Source organism: Mobula birostris, chromosome 6 (genome assembly GCF_030028105.1).
Source record: "Mobula birostris isolate sMobBir1 chromosome 6, sMobBir1.hap1, whole genome shotgun sequence".
In the NCBI taxonomy this organism is placed as follows: Eukaryota; Metazoa; Chordata; class Chondrichthyes; order Myliobatiformes; family Myliobatidae; genus Mobula; species Mobula birostris.
This window is the reverse complement of record NC_092375.1, coordinates 24,369,981-24,395,867: the sequence shown is the minus strand read 5'-3', so window position 1 is coordinate 24,395,867 and position 25,887 is coordinate 24,369,981. Positions and strand designations below refer to the sequence as shown.

The window sequence follows — 25,887 nt, the reverse complement described above, 5'->3', positions numbered from 1 at the left end:
ATTGCCTTTATTAGTGAGGTATTGAGTTCAATAGTCAGGAAGTTAGGTTATACAATTCTGGTTAGGCCATATGTGGAGTACTGCGCAGAGTTCTGGTCACCTCACTGTAGGATGGATGTTGAGGCTTTGGAGAGGGTACAAATGAGCTTTATCAGGATGCTGCCTGGATTAGAGAGCGTGTGCTATATGAGAGGCTGGACAAACTTGGGTTGTTTTCTCTCAAGCTGCAGAGGCTGAGGGAAGATCTGATAAAGGTTTATAAGATTGACAGATAGTATATTTTCCCAGGGTTGAAATATAATGGTAAGACTCTTGGCAGTGTGGAGAATCAAAGGGATCTTGGGGTCTGAGTCCATAGGACACTCAAAGCTGCTAAGCAGGTTGACTCTGTGGTTAAGAAAGCATACGGTGCATTGGCCTTCATCAATCGTGGGATTGAGTTTAGGAGCCGAGAGGTAATGTTGCAGCTATATAGGATCCTGGTCAGGTTCCACTTGGAATACTGTGCTCAGTTCTGGTCACCTCACTAAAGGAAGGATGTGGAAACCATAGAAGGGGTGCAGTTTTAATCAGGATGTTGCCTGGATCGGGGAGCATGCCTTATGAGAATAGGTTGAGTGAACTCGGCCTTTTTCCTTGGAGTGACGGAGGATGAGGGGTGACCTGAGAGAGGTGTATAAGGTGATGAGAGGCATTGATCTTGTGGACAGCCAGAGGCTTTTTCCCAGGCCTGAAATGGCTAGCACGAGAGGGCACAGTTTTAAGGTGCTCAGAAATAGGTACAGACAAGGTGGCAGAGGTAAGTTTTTTTTTAAAACGCAGAGAGTAGTGAGTGCATGGAATGGGCTGCCAGTGACGGTGGTGGAGGCGGATACGATAGGGTCTTTTAAAAGACTCCAAGACAGGTACATGGAGCTCAGAAAAATAGAGGGCTATGGGTAACCCTAGGTAATTTCTAAGGTAAGGACATGTTTGGCACAGCTTTGTGGGCTGAAGGGCCTGTACTGTGCTGTAGGTTTTCTGTGTTTCTATATAATATCAAAGGGTATGTATTGAAGATGTGAACAGGTAATTTTAAAAGAGATGCGACAGGCAAGTTTTTTTTAAAGCAGAATGGTGGATAGCTGGAGTGCACTGCTCGGGGTGGTGGTGGTAGAGACAGATACATTAGGGACATTTAGATCGGCACATGAATGTGAGGAAAATGGAGGGATATGGACATTGTGTAGGCAGAAGTGACTAGTTTGTTTGGCCATTTGATTACTAATATTTTTGGTTCAGCACAATACTTCAGCACTGTGGACTGAAGGGCCAACACCACACTGTATTGTTCTATAAAATATCACCGTTACAATTTTTTTTAAGTGCAAATGGGGGAACAGTGAGGAAGTGTTCAGAAATCTGACATCCTCGAAGACCCACAAAAGTCCCTACCCTAAATGAGCCAGCCGTACAGTAGATAGCTGCCCAGGGTCAACAAATGGAAACATCTGTGATGGGTGACCATGGACACTGGTGAATGTGCTGTCCAAGAAACCATGTTGGGAGCTGGGCTGCTTCCCCACGAGGGGCATCTTGATCTTGATCCCCTGTCCTGGTTACATTTGCAATATTCTGTTCCATGTTGGTCACCCTGCTATAGGAAAGATGGTATTAAACTGTAAAAGAGTGCAGACAAGATTTACAAGGATGTTGCCAGGAACCGAAGGACTGAGCTGTGGGGAAAGGTTGGCACTTTTTCCATTGTCCCCATAGTTAAAGGTGAGACGGGAGAGATTTAATAGGAACTGAGGAGAAACGATTGACTCTAGAGGTATATGGAATGAGCTGCCAGAAGAGGTGCCTGAGACAGATATATTTGCAACATTTAAAAGACACTTGGATAGGGACTGTGGAAAGGCAAGGTTCAGAGGGATATGTACCAAATGGGACTAGATGGGAATCTGGGTCAGCATGGACCAGTTGGGCCAAAGGGCTTGTTTCCATACTACATGACTCAATAGCTCTATACCAGGAACTAGGTGAACACTGGTGTAACAGTCTGCTGCAGCCAGTGAGCTTAACAGCTGTTTCCTCAAGTTATAGACTTAACTAGGCAGGCTGGCTGTAAAACTCAGTTATCTCAGGTCTATACATTCTCCCCTTTAGCAGGACTCTGATCACTGTCAAGAGGTGCCTGGTGGATGGGATGAAGTGCAAGGTGGATGAGGCGTGTGTTGCTGGTCCTTCCAGACAGAGTCCCCGCATATCACCAATAATGGAAGGATTGGATAGCGTGAACAGAGGGAGGGTGTTTCCACTAGAGATATACAACAAATTTCAGGACAGATGCCAGTGATATTAAGCCCGATTCTACTCCTGGTCTCAACCAATGTCAACAGTTTAGCAAGTAGAAATATACAATTTACCCCTCCCCTCACTTCCAGTGAATCTGTGACCACCTTGGTTTCATTCCTCATGTAATCAAGGGGTGCACTGACTCTAAGTGATGACAAAGAGGAAGGAAAATAATTACAAAGTCCAAACAAGAGGATAAAATAATTTTGTTTTATTAGTCTTAATGAAATAACAATGTTAGTTACAATGAGAATAACTAGCAGTCTACAACAGTACAAAGCAAACATTACCTCTAAAATGTACTAAAGCGTACACACTTCCGTTAATCGCATAGCAATTAAGATAACTGGAAAATTAAAGGAAAAATCAACACCACCTGAGATACTTTAAAATACGATGCACAATGGCCCAAATATTGATGTATTTTCTATTAACACCCACATAGAGTATTCCACCTTATACCCAGAACATGTCCATTAACATGGCTAAGAATGAAACAGGCAAGTCAGAACTTTGATCACTGTATGTCTAATAGCTACAGTCAGTAGAATATTCCAAATGAAGTCAGCCAATCAGATACAGGCCACTACAGAAGGACATTCTTCTCAGATACCCAGGTTAACACAAGGTCATATTGAATTATCACTAACTTGGAAATATTCAGGCTAAAGTTCACTTTTAAAGAGACACAGATATTTCCTCAAAGAGTTTTTGGAACTTCTTGTTAACATTCTCCTCCACAAACATTTTTCTCCCCAACTAATAGGTTTTACACCCTGCATATTGTCTCATTATTCTGATAAATTGGGGTTATAATATATTGAAGGCACACTCCTTTCAGATATTAAACTTATCGGTAGAAACATTCCAAAAATACATTCTAAAAGTTAATTTGACAATGCAGCATATTTATAAACTGCTCTTAAATTTATCATTCGAGACAAAAAGGAATAAGCTGCGAATTTTCTAGAAGTATACTAATCTAAATTATGGTTGCACTTAAAACCCGTGTCACTCTGGCCACTGGGGAACTTTATAGTAGCATTAATTTAATAATGTAATCATTAAAAAAAAGTTTGTTACTTGGCATTAAGGACAAGTCTTTAAAGTAAATGGCAGCACAGTTTGAATATTAATGACATCAGGCCCAAGGGAGATGATGGCATATTTCTCCCTTTTCCTTTGGTTATGTGAAGAATCATTACAATCTCATTGCCCTTACAGATAAGAATATTAAATGACTATTATTGCAAAACATGAGAAATTTTGTATGTTTTCATTTGAAATGCCTCTTGTATCAACTATGTAACAAAGAAAAAAATGTTAACTAGTCTATTCTGATAGGATTACCAAGATCTATATAGGGTTCCCACTTTGGTATTAATTTTTCTTTATAACATAAAATTCTTGACAATTGTATTACATGAAGCAAAAAAATGCTGTCGCAATAGGGACATAATGTATTGAAGTAAAGTTATCTATGATCACAAAGGTCAATATAATCCATTACAAATAACATGGCATTTAATTATTTTCCCACTGACAGATTATATAGTTGAAAGGCTTTGGATATTATAGACTGGTTAACTACGTATTCTCAAAAGCAGTTTGTTTATGGATCAAAGGCAAAAAAAAAATCAAATTGTATTTAAGATTCAGCAAAACACATCAGATAAGTGTTAGGACAAAATAACCATTAATGTATGTACACAAGTGTAAAAATAGACAATATACACTATCCCATTAACTGTGCATCCTATGTGAAGTTATCTGATCAAGTGCTGCTTTTCATTTTTGCTTCAATAGTTTAGCAGATACTTTCCTTACTTAATCGTAGTTGAGAAATGTTAATTATCCATTAGGCTCATAGCCAAAGTGAGTTCAACTGTGTTGATGTAGCATTAAGGCAACATTACCTGTGGCACAAATTATGAAGCTCACTGGTCCTACAGATTAAAGCTTTAGAGATCCCACTCAGCAATATTCATTATCATGAGCAAGGTGCATACAAATGATGAGAGTGGTGTAAAAGATACACTTCAGAAATAACAGCATATTTTGATAGGTGCATTGTCAATCCAGCAATTCGACAGGTAGTGGGTACAATGGCTTCTCCATCAGCAAAGGTTCCCGATGGAATGTACCTGGAGGGGTGTGGAAAGGTTTAATAAAGCATCAATCCACAGCATTCCTCGTGATTTGACCTCCACATTCCCAGCAAACTGACAGAAGTTCCTCAGGTAGCTTCCTGTTAAAGCCCATTCAATGGGCAGTTCCCTTCAAAAGAGTCTCTCCACTGTTGAAGCATTTCCTCACCTCAGACAACCCTGTGGAGATAATCTCAGCAGGATCGGAGCTTTAGTTGTGTCACCAACGTTCTTGAGCTTTGGCAACCCCTCACAATACTTCTACATCAAAATCTGTCAGGCTCTGAAGGGCATCATCGAGGAAGTTGCTCCCAATTTCCTGCGACAGACTTAACGACGTCTGTAGCATATGCAAATTAATATCTGCCCCATGAGCCAGGAGGACATCTACAGTAACTGAATGTCCTGATCTCAATGCCAAGTGCAAGGGTGTAAACCCTTCATCATCCGTCACATTTATATTGACCATGCTGATAAGCAACTCCCTCACCACTTCACTGTGTCCTTTATCTGCAGCCAGGTGGAGAGCTGTTCTCTGAAGGGAAGCCCTGACCTCAACATTTGCCTTCTCTTCTATCAACATTTTTATGGTGGGCAGGTGACCTCGGTCAGAGGCCAGGTGAAGAGCGGTACACCCCTCCACCGTTGTGGCGTCAACATCCACGCCATGCTTGATCAGAAGCCTAGAGGTGCTGGTGTGCCCGTTTTCGGCAGCAAGGTGCAGTGGCGTCTGGCAGCTCAAGGTCCTCTTGTGCACATTGGCCTTGGATTCCAGCAGGATACGAGCTGCCCTGTACTGGCCCCTCTGGGCTGCCAGATGAAGTGGGGTCCTTCCGTCAGCCGTCACCCCTTCCTTGTTTGCCCTGGCCTGCTTGATGAGAAGCTTTGTGATCATGTGATGACCTTGCCAGGCAGCAAAATGCAAGGGTGTCCAGTTGTCCTTCCCCTTGGCTTGGACATTAGCCCCTCGGCTCAGAAGAACACGCACCACATTCTCATGGCTGTGCTGGCAAGCAACGTGGAGTGGTGTCCGACCCTCAAAGTCCACCTCATTTGTTGAGGCATTCCTGTCTAGGAGAAGCCTCAAGAGAGTTTCTTCGCCACTCTGAGCTGCAAAGTGAAGTGGAGTCCACTGATCTTCATCCTTGGCATTCACGTTCGCTTTCTTCCCCAGAAGCAGCTCCACTATGACCTTCAGGTTCTTCTCGGAGGCCAGGTGAAGGGGTGTTGAGCCTCGCTTGTTGGCAACATTCGGGTTGGCATTGTACAACAGCAGCAACCGGACCGCTTCCTCATTGTCCAGCTGGACAGCGTAGTGAAGGAGGCTCATACCATCGTCCAAGACCAGGTCCACATCTTGAGGCTGAAGGAGTTTCATCAGCTTCCCGACATCTCCAGACACAATGGCTTCATAGAGTTTTTTCTTCGGTATGTTGGAGACTGATTGTTCTGGAAGGAAGGTGAGATTACAAGACAAAGATTAGACCTCCTGCTTGAATTTTCATTCAAGTACAGAACAAACATACCATTTTAAAAGTGGAACGTAGAGAAGGGAGCAATGACACCAAATATCCTATTCATTGGCAATGAATGAGTGGAAAATACATGCAATTCTCCTGAAGGTATACACTCAGTGGCCACTTTATTAGGTACACTTGCTCATTAATCCAAATAGCTAATCTGCCAATCATGTGACACCACCTCATTGCAGAGGCGTTCAAAAGGTTAAGTCCTTGTTCAGACCAAAGTTCAGAATATGGAAGAAATATCATCTAAGTGACTTATATTGTGGCCGCCGCTGGACGGGCGCTCTGAGCATCTCAGCAACTGCTGATTTCCTAGGATTTTCATGCACAGCCATCTCTAGAGGATACAGAGAAAGGCGCGATAAACAAAAAACATCCAGTGACCAGCCGTCCTGTGGGTGAAAATGCCACACAAGTGAGAGAGGTCAGAGAAAAATGGCCAGACTGGTTCAAGTTGAAAAGAACAGTAACTCAAATAACCACGCATTACAACAGTGGCGTGCGAGGGGCATCTCTGAATGCATGTTGAAGTGGATGGGTTACAGCAGAAGATCATGAACATACACGCAGTGGCCACTTTATTAGGTACAGGAAGTACATTTAATAAAGTGGCTACTGAATGTGGATGCAGCAATTTACTATAATTATACTTCCAGAGTAAAGATTTGAATTATATGACCAAGGCTGTAACTGATAATGAATTTAGAAAACCACAGTGTCTTGACATTCCATAGCCACTTCAAATGGTTGGAGTCCATCTGCTAATAGGGCAAAAGTTTAATGATAGAGATTGTTACTTTGACAAAATAACAATAGCAACTTAAACTGTACGGTGCAAAGTGGCAGACTGATGAGTGTGATAAGATGACAGCACACACTGACGCAGAGGTCTCTCTGGGTCCAAACAAAGGTGTAATTGTTCATTCTTTATGTCTTTTTCATAATCCTGTGACACTGCTGGATGTTTCCAAGTACTACATGTCTACCCCACTAGTGGGTTGTTTGGTAGCAGTGGAGCTGGACTTGTGTGCCGCGTTGCAGCCTGCTTCGGCCACACGGGGAACAAGGCGTCAGTGGCAGTGTCTAGAGGCGGCGCGTGATTCAACGGACAGTTCGGGGATTGTCTTGGACGTTTTTGTTGTGGTCACAAGACTCTGTTGGACATCTGTAATGTAGAATACTGTGAGTCCAATTCACTGGTGAGACCAACGGCGGGGAGAGCCGCATAGCCTCAGTTGTAGCAAATTTAATGACAATTAAACTTGAACTTTTACTTTGCAAAGTCATATTGAGTGTTGCTCTTGGCCCAATGCCCAAGCTGTGAATTGTGCAAAGAAGTTTGCCAGAGCCATGTTACAGCTGTTGATACTGGTAACAGTGTTTGCCAAATCAGATTTCTCGCAAATACCAAGCTTGCCCTGGTGGGGTTGATCTTTTCTACTCTTTATATTTAATCACATTGCAGTTTAGGCTCCACTCAAGGAGCTTGACTGAGTTCAACATCCCAAAGCATTAGCTTCCAGTCCTTTCATTTTGCACTGAGATGCTACAAATAGACCATAGAAAGAGAAAAATAAAACATGCAACTCCAGCATTCAATTATTATGAGTGACCTGCCAAAATACAGTAACATGCTTATGGGCAAAGTGAATTGGCCATTTCCTTTCCAGTTGTCACTTTCCAGAGCAAACGCCAATACTCCTGGCTCAAGAGAAGTTTAGTTTCAGGAAGCAGCATTCATCTTTGTTGATAATGGCTTCCAAGCCTTCGGTTGTCAGGCAATGCTACTGGTTCTGTCCAATTCATTTTCATCTCCCGATGAATTCACCATTGTGTCTTAGAGCACTGATCTAAGCTTCTGCTAACAAGGGCTTCAGCCATAGTTCTGTCCTATGGTGATTCCTAAGGAGATTGAGCAAACGAGGCTCTCCCACTCCTCCGCCCTCCACCACCTTAACTGAATTTTACAGGAGCACCATTGAGAGCGTCCTGACAAATTGCGCCTCCGTCTGATATGGGAGCCGAACATCGGACCAGAAGCCCCTACAAAGGACCGTGAGAACGGCCAAGAGGATCATAGGGGTCTCCCTACCGTCCATCGGGGACATTTATCAGGAGCACTGCACGGGCAGGGCCGTTAGCATTACCAAGGATCTCGCCCATTCATCTAGCATCCTCCGACTTTCTACCATCAGGCAGGAGACTCCAATGCATAAAGACAAGAACGGTCAGGACAGGAAACAGTTTCTTCCCTCGGGCCATTAGGCTTCTGAACCCCCTACTGCATCGCATTCGAAGTGTTACTGGTTAATTTGTTCTGTACCCTACAATATTTAGTTTATGCACTTTATTTATGCGTAATTCATTTTCAGATTTTATTCTTACTTTCCTAAGTTATTGTGTGCTATGTGTACTACTGTGCTTTACACCCTGGTCCAGAGAAATGTATTCATGTACAGTAAATGTACAGTTAAAAGACAATAAACCTGACTTAACTATATGTATTTGGATCCCTTGACATGCATTAGATGCATGGCCTTGGACATGCAGTTAAATGGTATATTCTGCACACGTTTGGGAATTAAATTTTGAGCAGCTAAGATTATGGCTGCAGAATCTTAGGCACACCGCATGAAAACAGGCCATTTGGCCTCTGAGTCCAATTATATCAATCCTACACTAATTCCATTTCTCAGCTGCACTCAGACTTGAGCTTCAGAGGATAAAATGAACCAACACTGAATACCATGAAAGAAGACCCATAGGAGCAGAATTTAGCCTATCGAGCCTAGTACACAGTATGGCTAATTTATTATCCATCTCAACCCCATTCTCCTTCCTTCTCCCCGTATCAGTTGACATTTTTACTAATCAAGAAGCTATCAACCTCTGCTTTAAATATACTGAGTGACTTGCCCCCCACGGCCGTCTGTGGTAATGAATTCTACAGATTCACCGCTCATAGGAAGTCTGGCTCTGCATAAGTGTTGTAGAATCAAACAAACTCACCACTTCCTGCAGCGTCCTTCCCGAAGGACAATGATATGGACCCCTGGGATGAGAACGCAGAATCGATGGATGAGATGCCCGACAGGCGCTTCTTGCTGTCGCCCATCTCCCCGCCCGATGGGCATTCGTTGCCAGCAGACTCGAAGTCCTGGGAAATGCCAGAGTCTAACTGGGAGAGCAGCTGGGAGAGGCTGCATTCCTCACTGTTGGACACCTGCTTCGACAGCTGCTTCTGAACGGGCTGCTCAACCTCTACCACGGACCCCTGAAATTGAGATAAGGACCAAGTCATTTTGTGCATAAAGAAAGTCAGAGAGGCTGCAAATAATAGTTACATTCAACACACAAAAAAATGCCGGAGGAACTCAGCAGGCCAGGCAGCATTTATGGAAAACAGCTCAGTTGACATTTCGGGCTGAGACCCTTCATCAGCCAGAAAAAAAGATGAGGAGTCAGAGTAAGAGGATACTTACAGGGGAATAGTCTGTCTAGAAATAATTATACATAACAGGGCCACTATTTTTTTAAAAGATAAAATAGACATTACTGATAGCATTGCCATGGTAACATTTTTGGACTGCCCCCAGCACATCCTTGAACCATTGGCCATTGACCCAAATGACGAATTTCACTATATGTTCTGATGTATATGTGATAAATAAAGCTAATCTTTTAAATCTTTAAATATCTTAAAAACAATACTAGAATTATTGCTTGACTAAATGATGGAACAGGGATTGCAATTCTTCTGCTGGACGACAGTGTTCAATATGTACTTGTGTTGGTCGACCTATTTCTTAATTAAAATGTTTTGTTCCTCAGACCCAAATGAAACCTTTAAAACTACATCATCTTCTGCCTTATGTAACACAGTATTGTTTAAGCAACACTGTGCATGTCTGAGGAGGGTTGGAGAATAGCTAATGTTGTTCCATTCTTTAATAAAGGGTCCAAGGATAAGCCGGGAAATTGTAGATAGGTGAGCCTGACATCATTAGTGAGAAAGTTATTGGGAGGTATTCCAAGATACCTGCTGTACAAGTATGTGGATGGACATGGGCTGATTAGGGATCGTCAACATGCCTTGTGTACTTCTAACCAATCTCCCCTCGTTCTCCTACGTTCCAGTTGCTTTATCATTCAAAAGAACTGTTCTCAGAAGACATAGCCATAATGATTTCACACCTGTATTGTAGGAGATTTAATTCCTAAATTTCTGAAAATTACAGGACAATCCCAAAGGACTGGGAATCAAACGAGGATATGTCTAGGACAACGTGAAACACTTGGCAGCACTTGAATAGACCACATTACCTCTGGCAAACTTGCATTGTTATGAAACTCTTGGCACCCTTACACTCACCAAATCACTTCATGTCTTGCTGCTCTGATATACACTCAATGGCTACTTTACTAAGTACACCTGCTCATTAATGCAAATATCTAAATCAGCCAATCATGTGACAGCAACTCAAAGCATAAAAGCATGCAGGCATGGTCAAGAGTTTCACTTGTTGTTCAGACCATACATCTGAAAGGGGAAGAAATCTGATCTAAATGACTTTGACTGTGGAATGATTGTTGGTGCCAGATGGTGTAGTTTGGTTATCTCAGAAGCTGCTGATCTCCTGGATTGTCACAACCGTATCTGCAGTTTACAGAGAATGGTGTAAAAAAAAAATCCAGTGAGCGTCATTTAATGAGAGAGGTCAGAGGAGAATGGTCAGGCTGGCTCAAGCTGACAGGAAGACGACAGTATCTCAAATAACCACACGTTACAACAGCGGTGTGCATAAGAACGCACGACCTTGAAGTGGATGGGCTACTACAGAAGATTACACTGGGTTCCACTCCTGTACCAATGAGCGCAATTCACTGCAATCCTGTAGGGAAGTGCAAGTTACTTTATTTAGAGATACAGCACATTAAGAGGCCCTTCAGGTCCAAGGAGATCGCACTACCCAATTACCGCTGTGGGACCAAATAACACACAAATCCGTATTGCTTTGGAAAGTGGCCGGAAACAAGAACATGGTGAGGAAATCCGTACAGTGATAGGGAGAAAGTGCAAATTCCTTACCGACAGCAGTGGAATTGAACCTGGGGTGCTGGCACTGAAACAGCATTACCCTAACTGATACGCTACTGTGCCTCCCATCTCCACACCAAAATCCGACACGAGATAATCAGTTAAATAGTCAGAAGTGTAGTTTCAGTTTTAAAAAAAGTCTCAGGATACTGGAAAAAGGCCCTGCTTTTCTTCAAAAGAGTGCCAGGAAATTCCCTTTCTGCCTGGCTAAACCAGTTAAACATATTATCCAACAGAATTTTATTAGCACAGTCCCGTGTTGCCTTACTGCACAGTAACAGGTTTTTATTCTGGCTACAAGAAGGGGAATTTCAGGGAAGAAACAGGTCTAACAACACAAATAATCAATGAACTCTTCCTAGTACAACAAGAATCATAATTGCCTTTTCACTACTTTGTCAAATCTTAATTCCAATGATGTTTTCATTATAGTCAAGGGTAGCTTTGTTTGTGTGGATAGTCAGAGGCTTTTTCCCACGGCTGAAATGGCTAGCACAAGAGGGCATAGTTTTAAGGTGCTTGGAAGTAGGTACAGAGGAGATGTCAGGAGTTAAGTTTTTTTTTTCACGCAGAGAGTGGTGAGTGTGTGGAATGGGCGACGGTGGTGGAGGTGAATATGATATGATCTTTTATGAGACTTCTGGACAGGTGTATGGAGCTCCAAAAAAAATAAAGGGCTATGAGTAACCCTAGGTAATTCCTCAGGTAAGGACATGTTCGGCACAGCTTTGTGGGCCGAAAGGCCTGTATTGTGCTGTAGGTTTTCTATGTTTCTATGCAGCTCTTCTTAGAGCAGCCATTTTCATTCAAATTGTTGAATGGTCAATATGCTGAGTTCTGCCAGCATTTAGAGTGTATTACTTTGATTTCCAGCATCTGAGGATTTGTACTTGTTTGCATCTTCAAGGCATGATGCCTCAAAAAGGTGGCACCCATCATTAAGGACCCCCATCACCCAGGTCATGCCTTGTTCTTATTGCTACCATCAGGGAGGAGGTACAGGAGTCTGAAGACACACTGAACATTTCAGGATCAGCTTCTTCCCCTCTGCCATCCGATTTCTGAATGGACATTGAACCCATGAACACTACCACGCTACTTTTTTAAATTTTCTATTTTTGCACTATTCGTTTAAGTTAATTACTAATAATATACTTTTTAATTGTAATTCATGTTTTTCTCATCTCTATCAATATGTATTGCATTGTACCGCAGCCACAAAGTCAACAAATTTCACGACATATGCTGGTGCTATTAAACCTGATTCTGATTAACCTTGCAACCCAAACAGAAGTAACAATTTACTCTGTTACCTCCACTTGCAGAAGATTCTTAGGAATAGGACTTACACTTAGAAGAACATGGGCTAGTTAGGGACAACACACAAAAAGCTGGAGGAACTCAACAGGTCAGAAGGGAAATGAATAGTTGATACTTTGTGTTAAGACCCTTCATCGGGATTGAAAATGGAAGGGGATAGCCTGTATAAAAATTTGGAGGGAAGGGTTTACAAGGATGTTGCCTGGATTGGGCAGCATGCCGTGAGAATAGGTTGAGTGAACTCGACCTTTTCTCCTTGAAGCAACAGAGGATGAGAGGTGACCCGATAGAGGTGTATAAGATGATGAGAGGCATTGATCGTGTGGATAGTCAGAGGCTTTTTCCCACGGCTGAAATAGCTATCACGAGTGGGCACAGTTCTAAGGTGCTTAGAAGTAGGTACAGAGGAGATGTCAGGGGTAAGTTTTTTTTTTAAAAAACGCAGAGAGTGGTGAGTGCATGGAATGGACTGCCGGCGGCAGTGGTGGAGGCGGAAACGATAGGGTCTTTTAAGAGACTCCTGGATGGGTACATGGAGCTTAGAAAAATAGTGGGCTATGGGTAAGGCTTGGTCATTTCTAAGGTAAGGACATGTTTGGCACAGCTTTGTGGGCTGAAGGGCCTGTATTGCGCTGTAGGTTTTCTATGTTCTATGTAAGGGGTTAGAGCAAGAGTTAGCAGGTGATAGGTGAATTGTGGTAAGGATACAATGGTGGTATTCAGGAGGCTTTTGCATTCACTCATGGATCTGTGGGATGTAGATGTGTGCAAGCAGAAGGGATGAACTTGAATGGCATCGTGTTTGGCACTGAGATTATGGGCCAAAGTTCCTGCTCTATGTTCTCCTTCAGCCCTCGTGTTATTTTTTTACCTCATGCAAGCCAGGTCAAAATTTGGGATCCATATTAACTCCCAGCTTCCATGGTGGATGAAGTGACTGAGCTATACTCCTCCAACAAGGCAATGAGAAGCTTCATAGATGAGCAACAATTAGTCCTTGGATAATAGTCCAGGCCATGTGTTATTGGCTGGGCTGAATTCCAGACATTTTGGTAAGATCGATGGAACCAAGAGTATAAACAGCAGCTCATTCTCACACCAGTAAGTGCTATTACCAAGCAAGGAACTTCATTCCCGAGGTATTTAGCTTAAACTCAAAGCATCTTCATTACATCTGACTGTTTTGACAGGAACAGGTAAACACAAAGAACTAAGCATTTTCAAATAACATTAAATATCCATGTTAGTAAGCTTGCTTACTCTGGGTGCAGGAAAAAATGTTCCCAATCCCAGGTATTGACATAAATATGAATCTAATGTTGAGTGAGCTTGGCCTTTCTCTTTGGAACAAAGGAGAACGCGAAGTGACTTGATAGAGGGTGTACAAGATAATAAAAGGCATAATTGAACAGACAGCCAGAGGCATTCACCCAATGTCAGGAATGACTAATATGAGGGTGCATAATTTTAAGGTGTTTGGATGAAAGCATGGGGAGGGGGGGGGGGGTTGGCAGAGGTTCTTTTAGTTTTAGACAGAGAGTGATGGGTGTGTGGAATGCCCTGCCAGGGGTGATGGTAGTAGAGGCAGATACATTAGGGAGATTTAAGAGAATCTTAAAATAGGCAAATAGATTATAGAAAAATAGACGGCTATGTGGAAGGGATTGATCTTAAGAGTACTTTAAAAGTTCAGCACAACATCATGGACTACACAGCCTGCACTGTTCTAACCAGACACGGCAAATTATATTCAAGCAGATAAAACTAGGAATGAGAGGAAACCCATAATTTGTTCTGAAATTCAAAAAGCTTCATCAAGTCAATTGGTGAATGATGATTTCAGGTATTAATGAGCTACTCATTGCATGGAGGCCATCTCTGGTTTCCTCCCCAAACATGAAACAGCATTTTGCAGTCTAAGTTGGTAAATTCTGGGATTGCTTTCAAATTACACCATCAATAAAATGGCCACTAAGTGTATGTTTGTGGCCATCTGCAGCTATAGCCCATCCACTTCAAAGTTCAACATGTTGTGCATTCCAAAATGCTCTTCTGCACACCACTGTTGTTATGTGTGGTTATGTGTGTTATTGTCTAGCCATCCTCCTCTGATCTCTCTCATTGACAAGGCACTTTTGTCCACAGAACTGTCACTCACTGGATTGTTTATCGTACCATTCTCTGTAAACTCTAAACCATGTGAAAATCGCAGGAAATCAGCAGTTTCTGAGATCTTCAAACCACCCCATCTGGCACCAACAATCATCCCACTGTCAAAGTCACTTAGATCATATTTCTTCCATTTTGAAGTTTGTTCTGAACATCATCTGAACCTCTTGACCTCACCTACATGCTTTTATATATTGAGATGCCGCCACAAAATTGGCTGATTAGAAATTTGCATTAACGAGTTACAAACGTTTATCTAATAAAAGTGGCTACTGTGCAACAATACAATTTCAGATGTTGCTTTTATGAGCCATTATAACTGGATTCAAACCACCATTTAAAGCAAAAGTTTCAGTAAGCTTTACCTTTCTGGTTGGTTCATGTGTTTGGCCAGAAACTAAAGACTGTTCTGGTTTCTCTTGCGCTATTTCTTGTGGTTTGGTGCTAAGTTCTTCAGTTACTGATGTGATTTCTTTCAAAAGAAAATGATTTGCATCATTAGTCATCATTACAACATTGAAAATTTAGGCACTTAGTGTAAAACATTTACTAATTACAATAGCATGGTTAAAAGGCAGAAATGACAGAGGGATTATTCAAGGAGGTAGAATGGGACAACTTTGTGAATGCCAGGGTACTTTAGAATAGGTTAAAAACTCAGCACAACATTATAGGTCAAAGAGACTGCACTGTGTTCTAATGTTGTATGTCCTAACCCAATCCCCACACACTCACCCTCATACCCACTAGTTTTCACAGACAGCCTCCCCATACTGATCCATTAACAAGCAAGTACCCGGGATGGGAACACACAGAACACAGAATAGTTGTGCCAATCTTTTAACTTACTCCAAGATCAATCTAACTCTTCCCTTTCACATATGCACATCAATCCCAGCAAGCCAATGAGCATCACAGGTGGATGTATCTACGAGAACTTAGACCCAGGACCAGGACCATTATAGCCTCAGTGCTCAGCAGAACAGCATTCAACAGGGTTACAACAATGTCCCTTACTGGCACTGGTGAATCTGGATCACAGTGAGTAGCTGAGATTTTGGTAGCAGAAATTGCAATGAAAACACCTCTACAGCAAGGAGTAGACCCTTGTTTTAATTCAGTCCCAGTCTGCCATCATCACTGCAGCATTGAAAAGTGGGATAGCTTTCTCAGCTAGCATAGAAACTTTGGACCAAAAGTTGTCCTTTTATGTTATAAATCAGCGGTCCCCAACCACCGGGCCGCAAAGCATGTGGTACCGGGCCATGAGGAAACGATACAAGTCAGCTGCACCTTTTCTCATTCCCTGTCACGCACTGTTGAACTTGAACATAGGGTTGCCAACTGTCCCATATTTGCCGAGACATCCCGTATATTGGGCTAAATTGGTTTGTCCCATACAGGACCGTCCTTGTCCCGTACTTCCCCCGCTAAGGTAGAGCGTTCCTATGAAACCTTTCGTGCTGAAATGGCGTAAAGTGCAGAAGCAATTACCATTAATTTATATGGGAAAAATTTTTGAGCATTCCCAGACCCAAAAAATAACCTAACAAATCATACCAAATGACACTAAAACCGAAAATAAATAACACTAACACATAGTAAAGGCAGGAATGATATGATAAATACACAGCCTCTATAAAGTAGAAATAACGTATGTACAGGATGGTCGGGAAGATGAAGGCAAAACGGATTTGTGGGGAAAGAAAATCAGCACGTACACACATGCGCACACAGGTGCCCGCGCAAGGCATCATGGTCATGGTAGTCTTTCCTGGGGTAAAGTGTCCCGGGATTTGACTGCTACTTTTGTCCCTTATTTGGGAGTGAGAAAGTTGGCAACCCTAACTGTAAAAGACATGTTGAGGTGAGTTTAACCCTACTTGAACACCCCCCCCCCCCCCACCCCCGGTCAGCCGGTCGGCAAGAATATTGTCAATACCAAACTGGTCCGTGGTGCAAAAAAGGTTGGGGACCCCTGCTATAAATCACTGTGCAAGGGGAAGGGACTCCCGCTACTATATGAACAACAGTAAGACTTGAAACACTGAGCAGGTGAGGGAGCATCTTTGAGAAGAGTTAATGTTTTAGGTCAGAGACCCTTATGATTATGACTGGCTGACATGCTGCACTTTCAAAAGTCAAAGTTGAGTTCATTGTCAGGTGCACAAGTATATAATGCACAGGTGCAATAATGAACTTACTTGCAGCAGCATCACAGAAACAGCATTCACAAAACACAACAAAATTAAACCTAAAACAGTTTCTAACAAAAAAGAACACATTATCATGTGCCATGTTGTAGGCGATCATGGTCTTGATTGTTCTTAGCAATTTTGTTTTTGAAAAAACAGAAGTGGTTTGCCATTGCCTTTTGGGCAGTGTCTTTACAAGATAGGTGACCCCAGCCATATCAATACTGTTTAGACATTGTCTGTCTGTTGTCAGTGATTGCATAACCAGGACTTGTGACCTACTCCCAGGGCATCATGTGACCATGATCGGTGGGGGGGGGGGGGGTTTACTAAGCTGGTACAACACTTTGCCTAAGGGTGACCTGCAGACTAGCAGACAGAAGGAGTTGCTCTACCAATGGAGGTATAAGGCACATCTCCCACCTGCTACACTAAAGAACACAATTAGAACAAAAGAAAAGGGCCATTTTTGGTCCTTGTTTCAGATTTCTGGAATTTTTGCTTTGTATTCCCTGCCCTGAGTTTATTCTGCATGCAGTGCATTGCTGTGAAGGACCCAAATGCACATTTGAAAGCAAGTTTTACCTTGAAATGTTGGGCGTTCACTCGGGGCCTCATTCCAGCATTGCTGCATCAGCTTTAGTAAACTCTTACATGCTGGTGGCCTGGGTTTTGGAATTGCTGATAACTCGGGACGAAGTCCACTGACGACTTTGACCATGATGTGCAGAATGTTCGTTTCAGCTGAAAATATAACGGCAACAGTAGTAGGCAAATAATCCCAAATAAAAGCAAATATGCAAGGAACGTTCAGCCGGTCACAAGGTAAACAAGCAAATAATCTTGCATCAGAACTGGGAAAGGTTAGAGATAAAGTAAATTTTAAGAGGTGTATAGATTTTTGTAAATTCCGTTATATTTCTTTTCTCCTATAAATGCCTGCAAGGAAATGAATTTCAGAAGTCTGGCCACATTTGTGGGCTGAACCCCAGCAGAATCCTCGGTCTCAGTCTGTCTTGGTCACTGACACAGATACATCTCACTCTGTCTCGATGTACATGTGACAAACAAAGCTAATCTTTCTTTAATATATGTACTTTGGTAATGAATTTACTTTGAACATTGAAGAACAAACAGAACATTCTTTGCAAGGAAGGAGAGACCAAATGACAAACAAGATAATGATAGCAAGATAAAGAGAAAAGTAAAGAAATAAAATCTGGTCCTATAGTCATAGTCATACTTTATTGATCCCGAGGGAAAATGGTTTTCGTTACAGTTGTACCAACCAAGAATAGAGTATAAATATAGCAATATAAAACTATAAATAATTAAATAGTAATAGTAATATATATAAATTATGCCAGGAAATAAGTACATGAGGTGCATAAAAATGTAACAGAATCCTTGTTTCTTTTTGAATTATTGAATCCAAATAAAACAATTGGAATCTACACCAATTCAGAATGCACCTAGTCAAACGATGTTCTGATTGGTGGAAGTGCAGATAAGAAACCATCTCATACAAGCCAGTCATAATAAATCTGATTCTGATACTCGAACTGATGTTGATCTGACTAGGGTCACAGAGATGAAGATGCAACAGAGGTAACGTCTCTGGCATCCCTAAGTAACACAAACAAAATGCTGGAAGAACTCAGCAGGTCAGGCAGCATCTATGGAAAAGTACAAACAGTCAATATTTTGGGCTGACACTCTTCATATGGTCTGGAAAGGAAGGGGCAAACACTCAGAATAAGAACATGGTGGGGGGGTGAAAAGGAAATCAAGCTAGTAGGTGATAGATGGTGCCAGGTGTGTGGAGGGGGTGGCGGGATGAAGTGAGAAGATGGGAAGTGATAGGTGGAAAAGGTAAAGGACTGAAGAAGAAGGAATCTGATAGGACAGGAGAGTGGACCATGAGAGTAAGTACAAGGAAGAGGGACACCTGAGGGAGGTGATGGGCAGGTGAAGAGAAGGGGTAAAAGAGGAGTAAGGACAATGGAAGAAGAGTAAAGGGGGAGAGGGAAGAAATTACTGGAAGTTAGAGAAATCGATCATCATGCTGTCAGGTTGGAGGCTACCCAAACAAAATGAGGCGTTGCTCCTCCATCCTGAGGTATCCATAAGCTTGGGACAGTGGTTTGCTTTTTATAATGGTCACCCAGCCAGCATTTGGTGCTCATAACAACAAAATCCCACCCACATTCTCTTTTCTCCACTGTCCCATCGGGCAGAAGATAAAAAAAACCTGAAAGCACGTAACACCAGGCTGAAGTACAGCTTCTACTCTCCTGTTATAAGACCATTGGCTCTCTGGTATATTAAGATAGACGCTTGACCTCACAATCACCCCATTATGATCTATAATTTATTGTTTACCTGCACTGCACTTTCTCTGTAGCTGTCACACGCTGTTCTGCATTTTACCTTGAGATACCACGTGGAACAGGCCCTTCCAACCTCACAAGTTGTGCCACTTAGCAAACCATCTGTTTAACCTTAGCCTACTCACGGCTTTTCACTGTACCTTGGTATTTAATTTATTTATTGACATACAGCTCAGAATACACCCTTCCAGCTGTATGAGCCGCGCCCACTAGTAATCCCCAACTCTTTAGCCAGAGGGTGATGAAGCTATGGAATTCATTGCTACAGAAGGCTGTGGAGGCCAAGTCATTGGGTATATTTAAAGTGGAGATAGGTCATTGATTAATAAGGTTGTCAAAGGTTACGGGAAGAAGGCGGGAGAACAGGGTTGAGAGGGAAAATAAATCAGCCATGATGAAATGGCGGAGCAGACTCAATGGGCCAAATGGTCTAACACTACTCCTGTAGCATACAAGACCATCAGATATAAGAGGAAAATTAGGCCACTTGACCCATCCAGTCTGCTCTGCCATTTCATGATGGCTGATCCAATTTTCCTCTCAGACTCACTCTCCTGCCTTCTCCCCGTATCCCTTCACGTCCTGACCAATCAAGAATCTATCAACCTCTGCCTTAGATATACGTAAAGAATTGGCCTCTACAACTGCTTGTCACAAAGAATTCCACAGATTCACCACTCTCTAGCTAAAGAAATTCCTCCTTATCTCCATTCAAAAAGGACGCCTCTGTATTCTGAGACTGGGTCCCCTCGACTTAAAGTCTCCCACCATAGGAAACATCCTCTCCACTTCCAGTCTATCAAGGCCTTTCACCATTCGATTGGTTTCAATGAGGTCACCCCTCGTTCTTCTGGATTCTTGGGAAAACAGGCCTAGAGTCATCAAACGCTCTTCATATGACAAACCATTCAATCCTGGAATCACTTTCATGAACCTCCTTTGAACCCTCTCCAGTTTCAGCACATAAGATAAAGAGCTCACAATACTCCAAGTGAGGCCTCACCATTGCTTTATAAAGTCTCAACATAACACCTTTGCTTTTAGATTCTAGTCCTTTTGGAATGAATGCTAACATTGCACTTGCCTTCCTCACCACCTGCAAGTTAACCTTTAGGGAATCCTGCACAAGGACTCCCAAGTCCCTTCACACCTCAGATTTTTGTATTTTCTCTTCATTTGGAAAATAGTCAACCCTTTCACTTCTTCTATAAAAGGACATGACCGTACACTTCCCGACACTGTATTCCATCTGACATTTCTTTGCCCATTCTCCTAATCTGTCTAAGTCCTTCTGGATCCTCTCTACTTCCTCAAAACTACCTGCCCTTCCACCCATCTTCATATATCAATTCCATCATCCAAATCATTGACACATAGTATAAAAAGAATCGGTCCCAACACAGACCCCTGAGGGACACCACTAGTCACCAGCAGCCAACCAGAAAAGGCTGCCTTTATTCCCACTCTTTGCCCCCTGCCAATCAACTACTGCTTTATCCATGCTAGTATCTTTCCTGTAATATCATGGGCTGTTAACTTGTTAAATAACCTTGCGTGGCACCTTGTCAAAGGCCTTATGAAAAAAAATCCAAGAACACAACATTGACAACCTTGTCTACCCTGTTTGTTGTTTCTTCAAAGAATTACAACAGATCTGTTGGGTAAGATTTTCCCTCGAGGAAACGATGCTAAATACGGCCTATTTTATCATGTGTCTCCGAGTACCTGAGACTTCATCCTTGATAATCAACTCCAACATCTTCCCAACCACTGAGGTCAAACTAACTGGCCTATAGTTTCCTTTCTTCTGCCTCTCCCCGTTCTTGACATGTGGAGGGACACTTGCAATTTTCCAGTCCTCCAGAACCATTCCAGAATCTATTGATTCTTGAAAGACATTACTATTGGCTCTAGAATCTCTTCAGCCGCCTCTTTCAGAACCCTGGGGTATCCACCATCTGGTCCAGGTGACTTAGCAACCTTCAGACTTTTCAGTTTTGCAAGAACCCTTTCTAATATTGGTAACTTTACACACTTCATGCCCCCGACACCTGGAACATCCACAATACTACTAATACCTTCCACAGTGAAGACTGATGCAAAATATTTATTCAGTTCATCCACTGTTTCTTTGTCCCTCATTGCTACCTCTCCAGCATAATTTTCCAGCAGTCAGATATTGACTCTCACCTCTCTTTTACACCATGTATCTGAAACTTTTGATAGCTTTAATATTATTGACTAGCTTACTTCCGTATCCCATCTTTATCATCTCAATCACTTTTTGCTTAGCTTCGGTTGGTGTTTGAAAGCTTCCCAGTCCTCTAACTTCCCACTAATTTTTGCTCTATTATATGCCCTCTTTGGCTTTATGTTGACTTTGACTTTTCTTGTTAGCACTGTTGTGTCATCTTTCCTTTAGAATATTTCTACCTCATTTGGATGTATATATCCTGTGCTTTCCAAATTGCTTCCAGAAATTCCAGCCATTGCTGCTAAGTGGTCATCCCTGCCAGTGTTCTTTTCCAATCAATTCTGGCCAATTCCTCGCTCATGCCTCTATAATTCCCTTTACTCCACTGTACCACTGATACATCTGACTTCTTCTCAAATTTCAGGGTGATTTCAATCATATTATAATCACTTTCCCCTAAGGGCTCTTTTACCTTAAGCTCTCTAATCAATTCTTGTTCATTCCACAACACCCATTCCAGAATAGCTGATCCCCAAGTGGACTCAAACACCAGCTGCTCTCAAAAGTCATCTTGTAGGCACTCTAGAAATTCTCCCTCCTGGAATCCAGCACCAACCTGATTTTCCCAATCTACCTGCGTATTGAAATCACCCATAACTATTGTAATATTGCCCTCTTTGCAGGCATTTTCTATCTCCCATTGTAATTCGTAGATCAAATCTTTACTCCAGTTAGACAGTCTGTATACAACTCCCATCAGAGTCCTTTTACCCTTGAAGTTCCTTAGCTCTATCTACAAATATTCAACACCTTCTGACCCTATGTCACCCCTTTCTGATGATTTTATTTCTTTTTTTTTAAAACCAACAGAGCAACGCCACTCCCTCTGCCTGTCCTTTCAATACAATGTGTATCCTTGGGCATTAAGCTCCCAGTTGTAATCATCTTTCAGCCACGATTCAGTAATGCCTACATTATATCTGCCAATTTGCAACTGTACTGCGAGTTCATCTACCTTATTCTGTATACTGCAGGCATTTAAATGTAACACCTTCAGTCCTGTATTCCCCCTTGTCCATCTTGTCAGCCTTTTATGTTGCAACTCATCCTGTTGACTGCAATTTTGCCCTACCAACAGCCTCTCCTCACTACCAATTGCCTCTGTTTGCAAACCAGCTACCTCATCTTCAGCACAATTGCCCGCCTTTTCTATGATACTTCTTGCATTGAAATATAGACAGCTCAAGACATTAGTTGCACCATGCTCAACTTTTTGATTCCTCAATTCGTCTGATGTCTTACCAACATCTGCCTCCACAATCTCTCCGTTAACTGTTCCTGCACTCTGGTTCCCAACCCCCTGCAACTCTAGTTTAATCCCCACCATGCAGCATTAATAAGTCTTCCTGCTAGGATATTAGCCCCTCTCCAGTTCAGGTGCAAACTGTCAGGTCCCACCTTCCCTGGAAGAGAGCTCAATAATCCAAAAATCTGATGCCCTCCCTCCTACGCCAACACCTTAGCCATGTATTAAACTGTATTATCTTCCTATTTCTGGCCTGACGAGCACATGGCACGGCTAGCAACCCTGAGATCACAATCCTGGATGTCAGGCCCTTTTAACTTAGCATCTAATTCCCCGAACTCCCAATGCAGAACCTCATCATTCATCCTACCCAAGTCATTGGTACCTACGTGGACCACCACTTCTGGCTGTCTACTCTCCCACTTAAGAATGCTGACGACTTGATCTGAGATATCCTGGATCCTGACACCCAGGAGGCAACATACCATCCAGGAATCTCGTTCTCATCCACAGAACTTCCTGTCCATGCCCCTAACTAATGAATCCATTATCACCACAGCATACCTCTTCCCCCCCCCCCCGCCTTCAGAGTCACAGGGGCAGACACGGTGCCAGAGACCTGACCATACTGACTTTCCTCTGTTAAGTCAACCCTCTGCCCCTCAAAGCAGCATCCAAAGTGATATGTCTGTTGTTGAGGGCAACGGCCACAATGGTACTCTGTACTGGCTCCTTAACCCCTTTCCCCTTCTTGTCATCCAGTTTCCTGTGTCCTGCACCTTGAGCGTAACTACCTGTCTACATGTCCTATCTACCTCCTCCTCAGCCTCCTGAATGATCTGGAGTTCATTCAGTTCCAACTCCAACTCCTAATGGTCTTATATAAACAGTAAATGCTGGAAATATTCAGTAAGTCAGGCAGTGATGTTCCATATTTTCTTGCCATATAGGAGGCTATTCAGCTCTTCTCTTACATGCCCACTCCCCCATTAACACTATGAAATCTATTCCTCTCACTTTTCCATTTTATGGGAAAGATGACAAATGTGATCCATGAGATGGCACAGAAGAGTAAAGAGCATGAAGTTTACTGAACTGTCATTAAGACTTAACTGACAAGAAAACTGCCTCTTGCTTCTGTGCCACATTCACACCTAGAGGACTTTTGTGTGTTTTCTGCTCTATTATCGGCATCCATTGGTCTCGTGAGACCATGGATTTGCACCTTGGAAGGTTTCCAGGGCGCAGGCCCGGGCAAGGTTGTATGGAAGACCGGCAGTTGCCCATGATGCAAGTCTCCCCTCTCTACGCCACCGATGTTGTCCAAGGGAAGGGCACTAGGGCCGATACGGCTTGGCACCGGTGTCGTCGCAGAGCACTGTGTGGTTAAGTGCCTTGCTCAAGGACACAACACGCTGCCTCAGCTGAAGCTCGAACTAGCGACCTTCAGATCACTAGACCAACACCTTAACCACTTACCACACGCCAACACTATGATAAAATTAGAATCAGAAGCGAGGCCATCCTGGCCTGAAGAAAATGACATCAAGAAAGTAATGCAAGAAGGACTGAAGGCTGTATGTACACTGAAGTGGAGTTGAAATGGAAATGCAGGGAATGGGAAAGCTGGCTGGGTGGTGCCACAATAAAACCTCTCCCTCAATGTTAGCAAGCCCAAGAAGCTGATTATTGACTTCAGGTACAGAAAACCAGAGGTCTACATCATCCAGGACTCCCGTCACCCAGAACATGCTCTCCTCCCACAGGTGCCATCAGAAAGAAGGTAAAGGAGCCCCAGGACCCACACAACCAGGTTCAGAAGCAGTTATAACCCCTTAACCATCAGGCTCTTGAACAAAGGGGGATAACTTCACTCGCCACAAACTACAGGCTCACTTTCAAGGATTCTTCATCTTATTTTCTCGATATTTATTGCTTTTTTTCCCCTCTCTCTTTTGCACAGTTTGTTGTCCCCTCCACCCCCCGCCACACTGGTTGCTCGTCTGTTGTTTCTTGCATTTGCTGTGTATGCCTGCAAGAAAATTAATCTCAGGGTTGTGTATGGTGTATTATGATAAATTTACTCTGAATGGGGAAAGTGTGTGGCAGATGACACACAGACCTGGTGCACCGAAGAGCCTCCTATATTGTAAGGAAATACGGAATACAAGCAAAGAACTGAATGCAGGCAAATTATTGTCATGAAGTAGGAACCCAAAGGAGTCTGCATAAAGGTAATAACTAATCTTAAATTAATGAAAAATAATAAAAGGACTATCAGAGCCATATAACACTACAGCACTGAATTAGGCTCTTCAGCCTTTGCTAAAACTTTATTCTCCTTGTCCCATTGACCTACAGCTGAGCCCTAGCCCCACATACCTCACCCATCCGTGTACTTATCCAAACCTCTCTTAAATGTTGAAGTCAATCTCGCATGCATCACTTCCACTAACAGCTCGTTCCACATCACACCACCCTCCGAGTGAAACATCATCTTTCATCATTTCACCTTTCACCCTTAACTCATGACCTCTAGTTCTAGTCTCACCCAACCTCAGTGAAGAAACCCTGCTTGCATTGAAACCTCCATCAAATCTCCCCTCATTCTCCTACGCTCTAGGGAGTAAAGTCTTAATCCATTCAACCCTTCCCTATAACCCAGATCCTCAAGTTTTGTCTATATCCTTGTATCACTCAGGACACCAAAACAATGAGAAAAGGCACATTAACATAAAGCTCAATGTTGGTACTAGGATGGCTGATAACATGGTTTACTTAATTATGCTTATTTTTATAAAGCAGATTGCCATGGGTGAATGAAAGGGTCTTTTATACTCAGAGATGCCTATGGGGATTGGGACCCATCCACAATACATACCTGCAAAGGGCTTCTTCTGTGCTAAAATTCCCCAGGTGACGATGGAAAAACTGCAACAGAGAAAGAGAAAATGATTGGAGAACTCCAAGAAGCACACAGAACTCTTAAGAATTTGGTGTTAATTTACAATCATCGAGGAGGCTCCATTTTTTGACTAGACTGGTGTGTTGTTATTGTACAGCACAAAATATTGTTACATACAAACTAGACAGATGTTATATTTCACCAGCTAAAGCAGAGGTGATTGAGTAATTTCACCATCTGCAAAGCGTGTCAACCATGCCACTGTGACACACAAATTTAACGTTACAAATAGGCTCCATT

At 42.7% G+C, this 25,887-nt stretch overlaps 1 protein-coding gene across 1 annotated transcript in view; it reads right to left on the bottom strand.

Annotated features, from left to right (window-relative positions):
- Positions 1–2,533: 2,533 nt before the first annotated feature.
- ripk4 (receptor-interacting serine-threonine kinase 4) overlaps positions 2,534–25,887 on the bottom strand; it is a 56,796-nt gene continuing 33,442 nt past the window's right edge. Inside the window, exons 4-8 of the mRNA XM_072260031.1 lie at positions 25,564–25,613; positions 17,378–17,536; positions 14,963–15,069; positions 9,020–9,284; positions 2,534–5,933 (exon numbers count right to left, since the gene is read on the bottom strand). Of these exons, the coding sequence (XP_072116132.1) occupies positions 4,735–5,933; positions 9,020–9,284; positions 14,963–15,069; positions 17,378–17,536; positions 25,564–25,613 (1,780 nt within the window). The 3' untranslated portion in view covers positions 2,534–4,734. The remainder of the gene's footprint in view (positions 5,934–9,019; positions 9,285–14,962; positions 15,070–17,377; positions 17,537–25,563; positions 25,614–25,887) is intronic.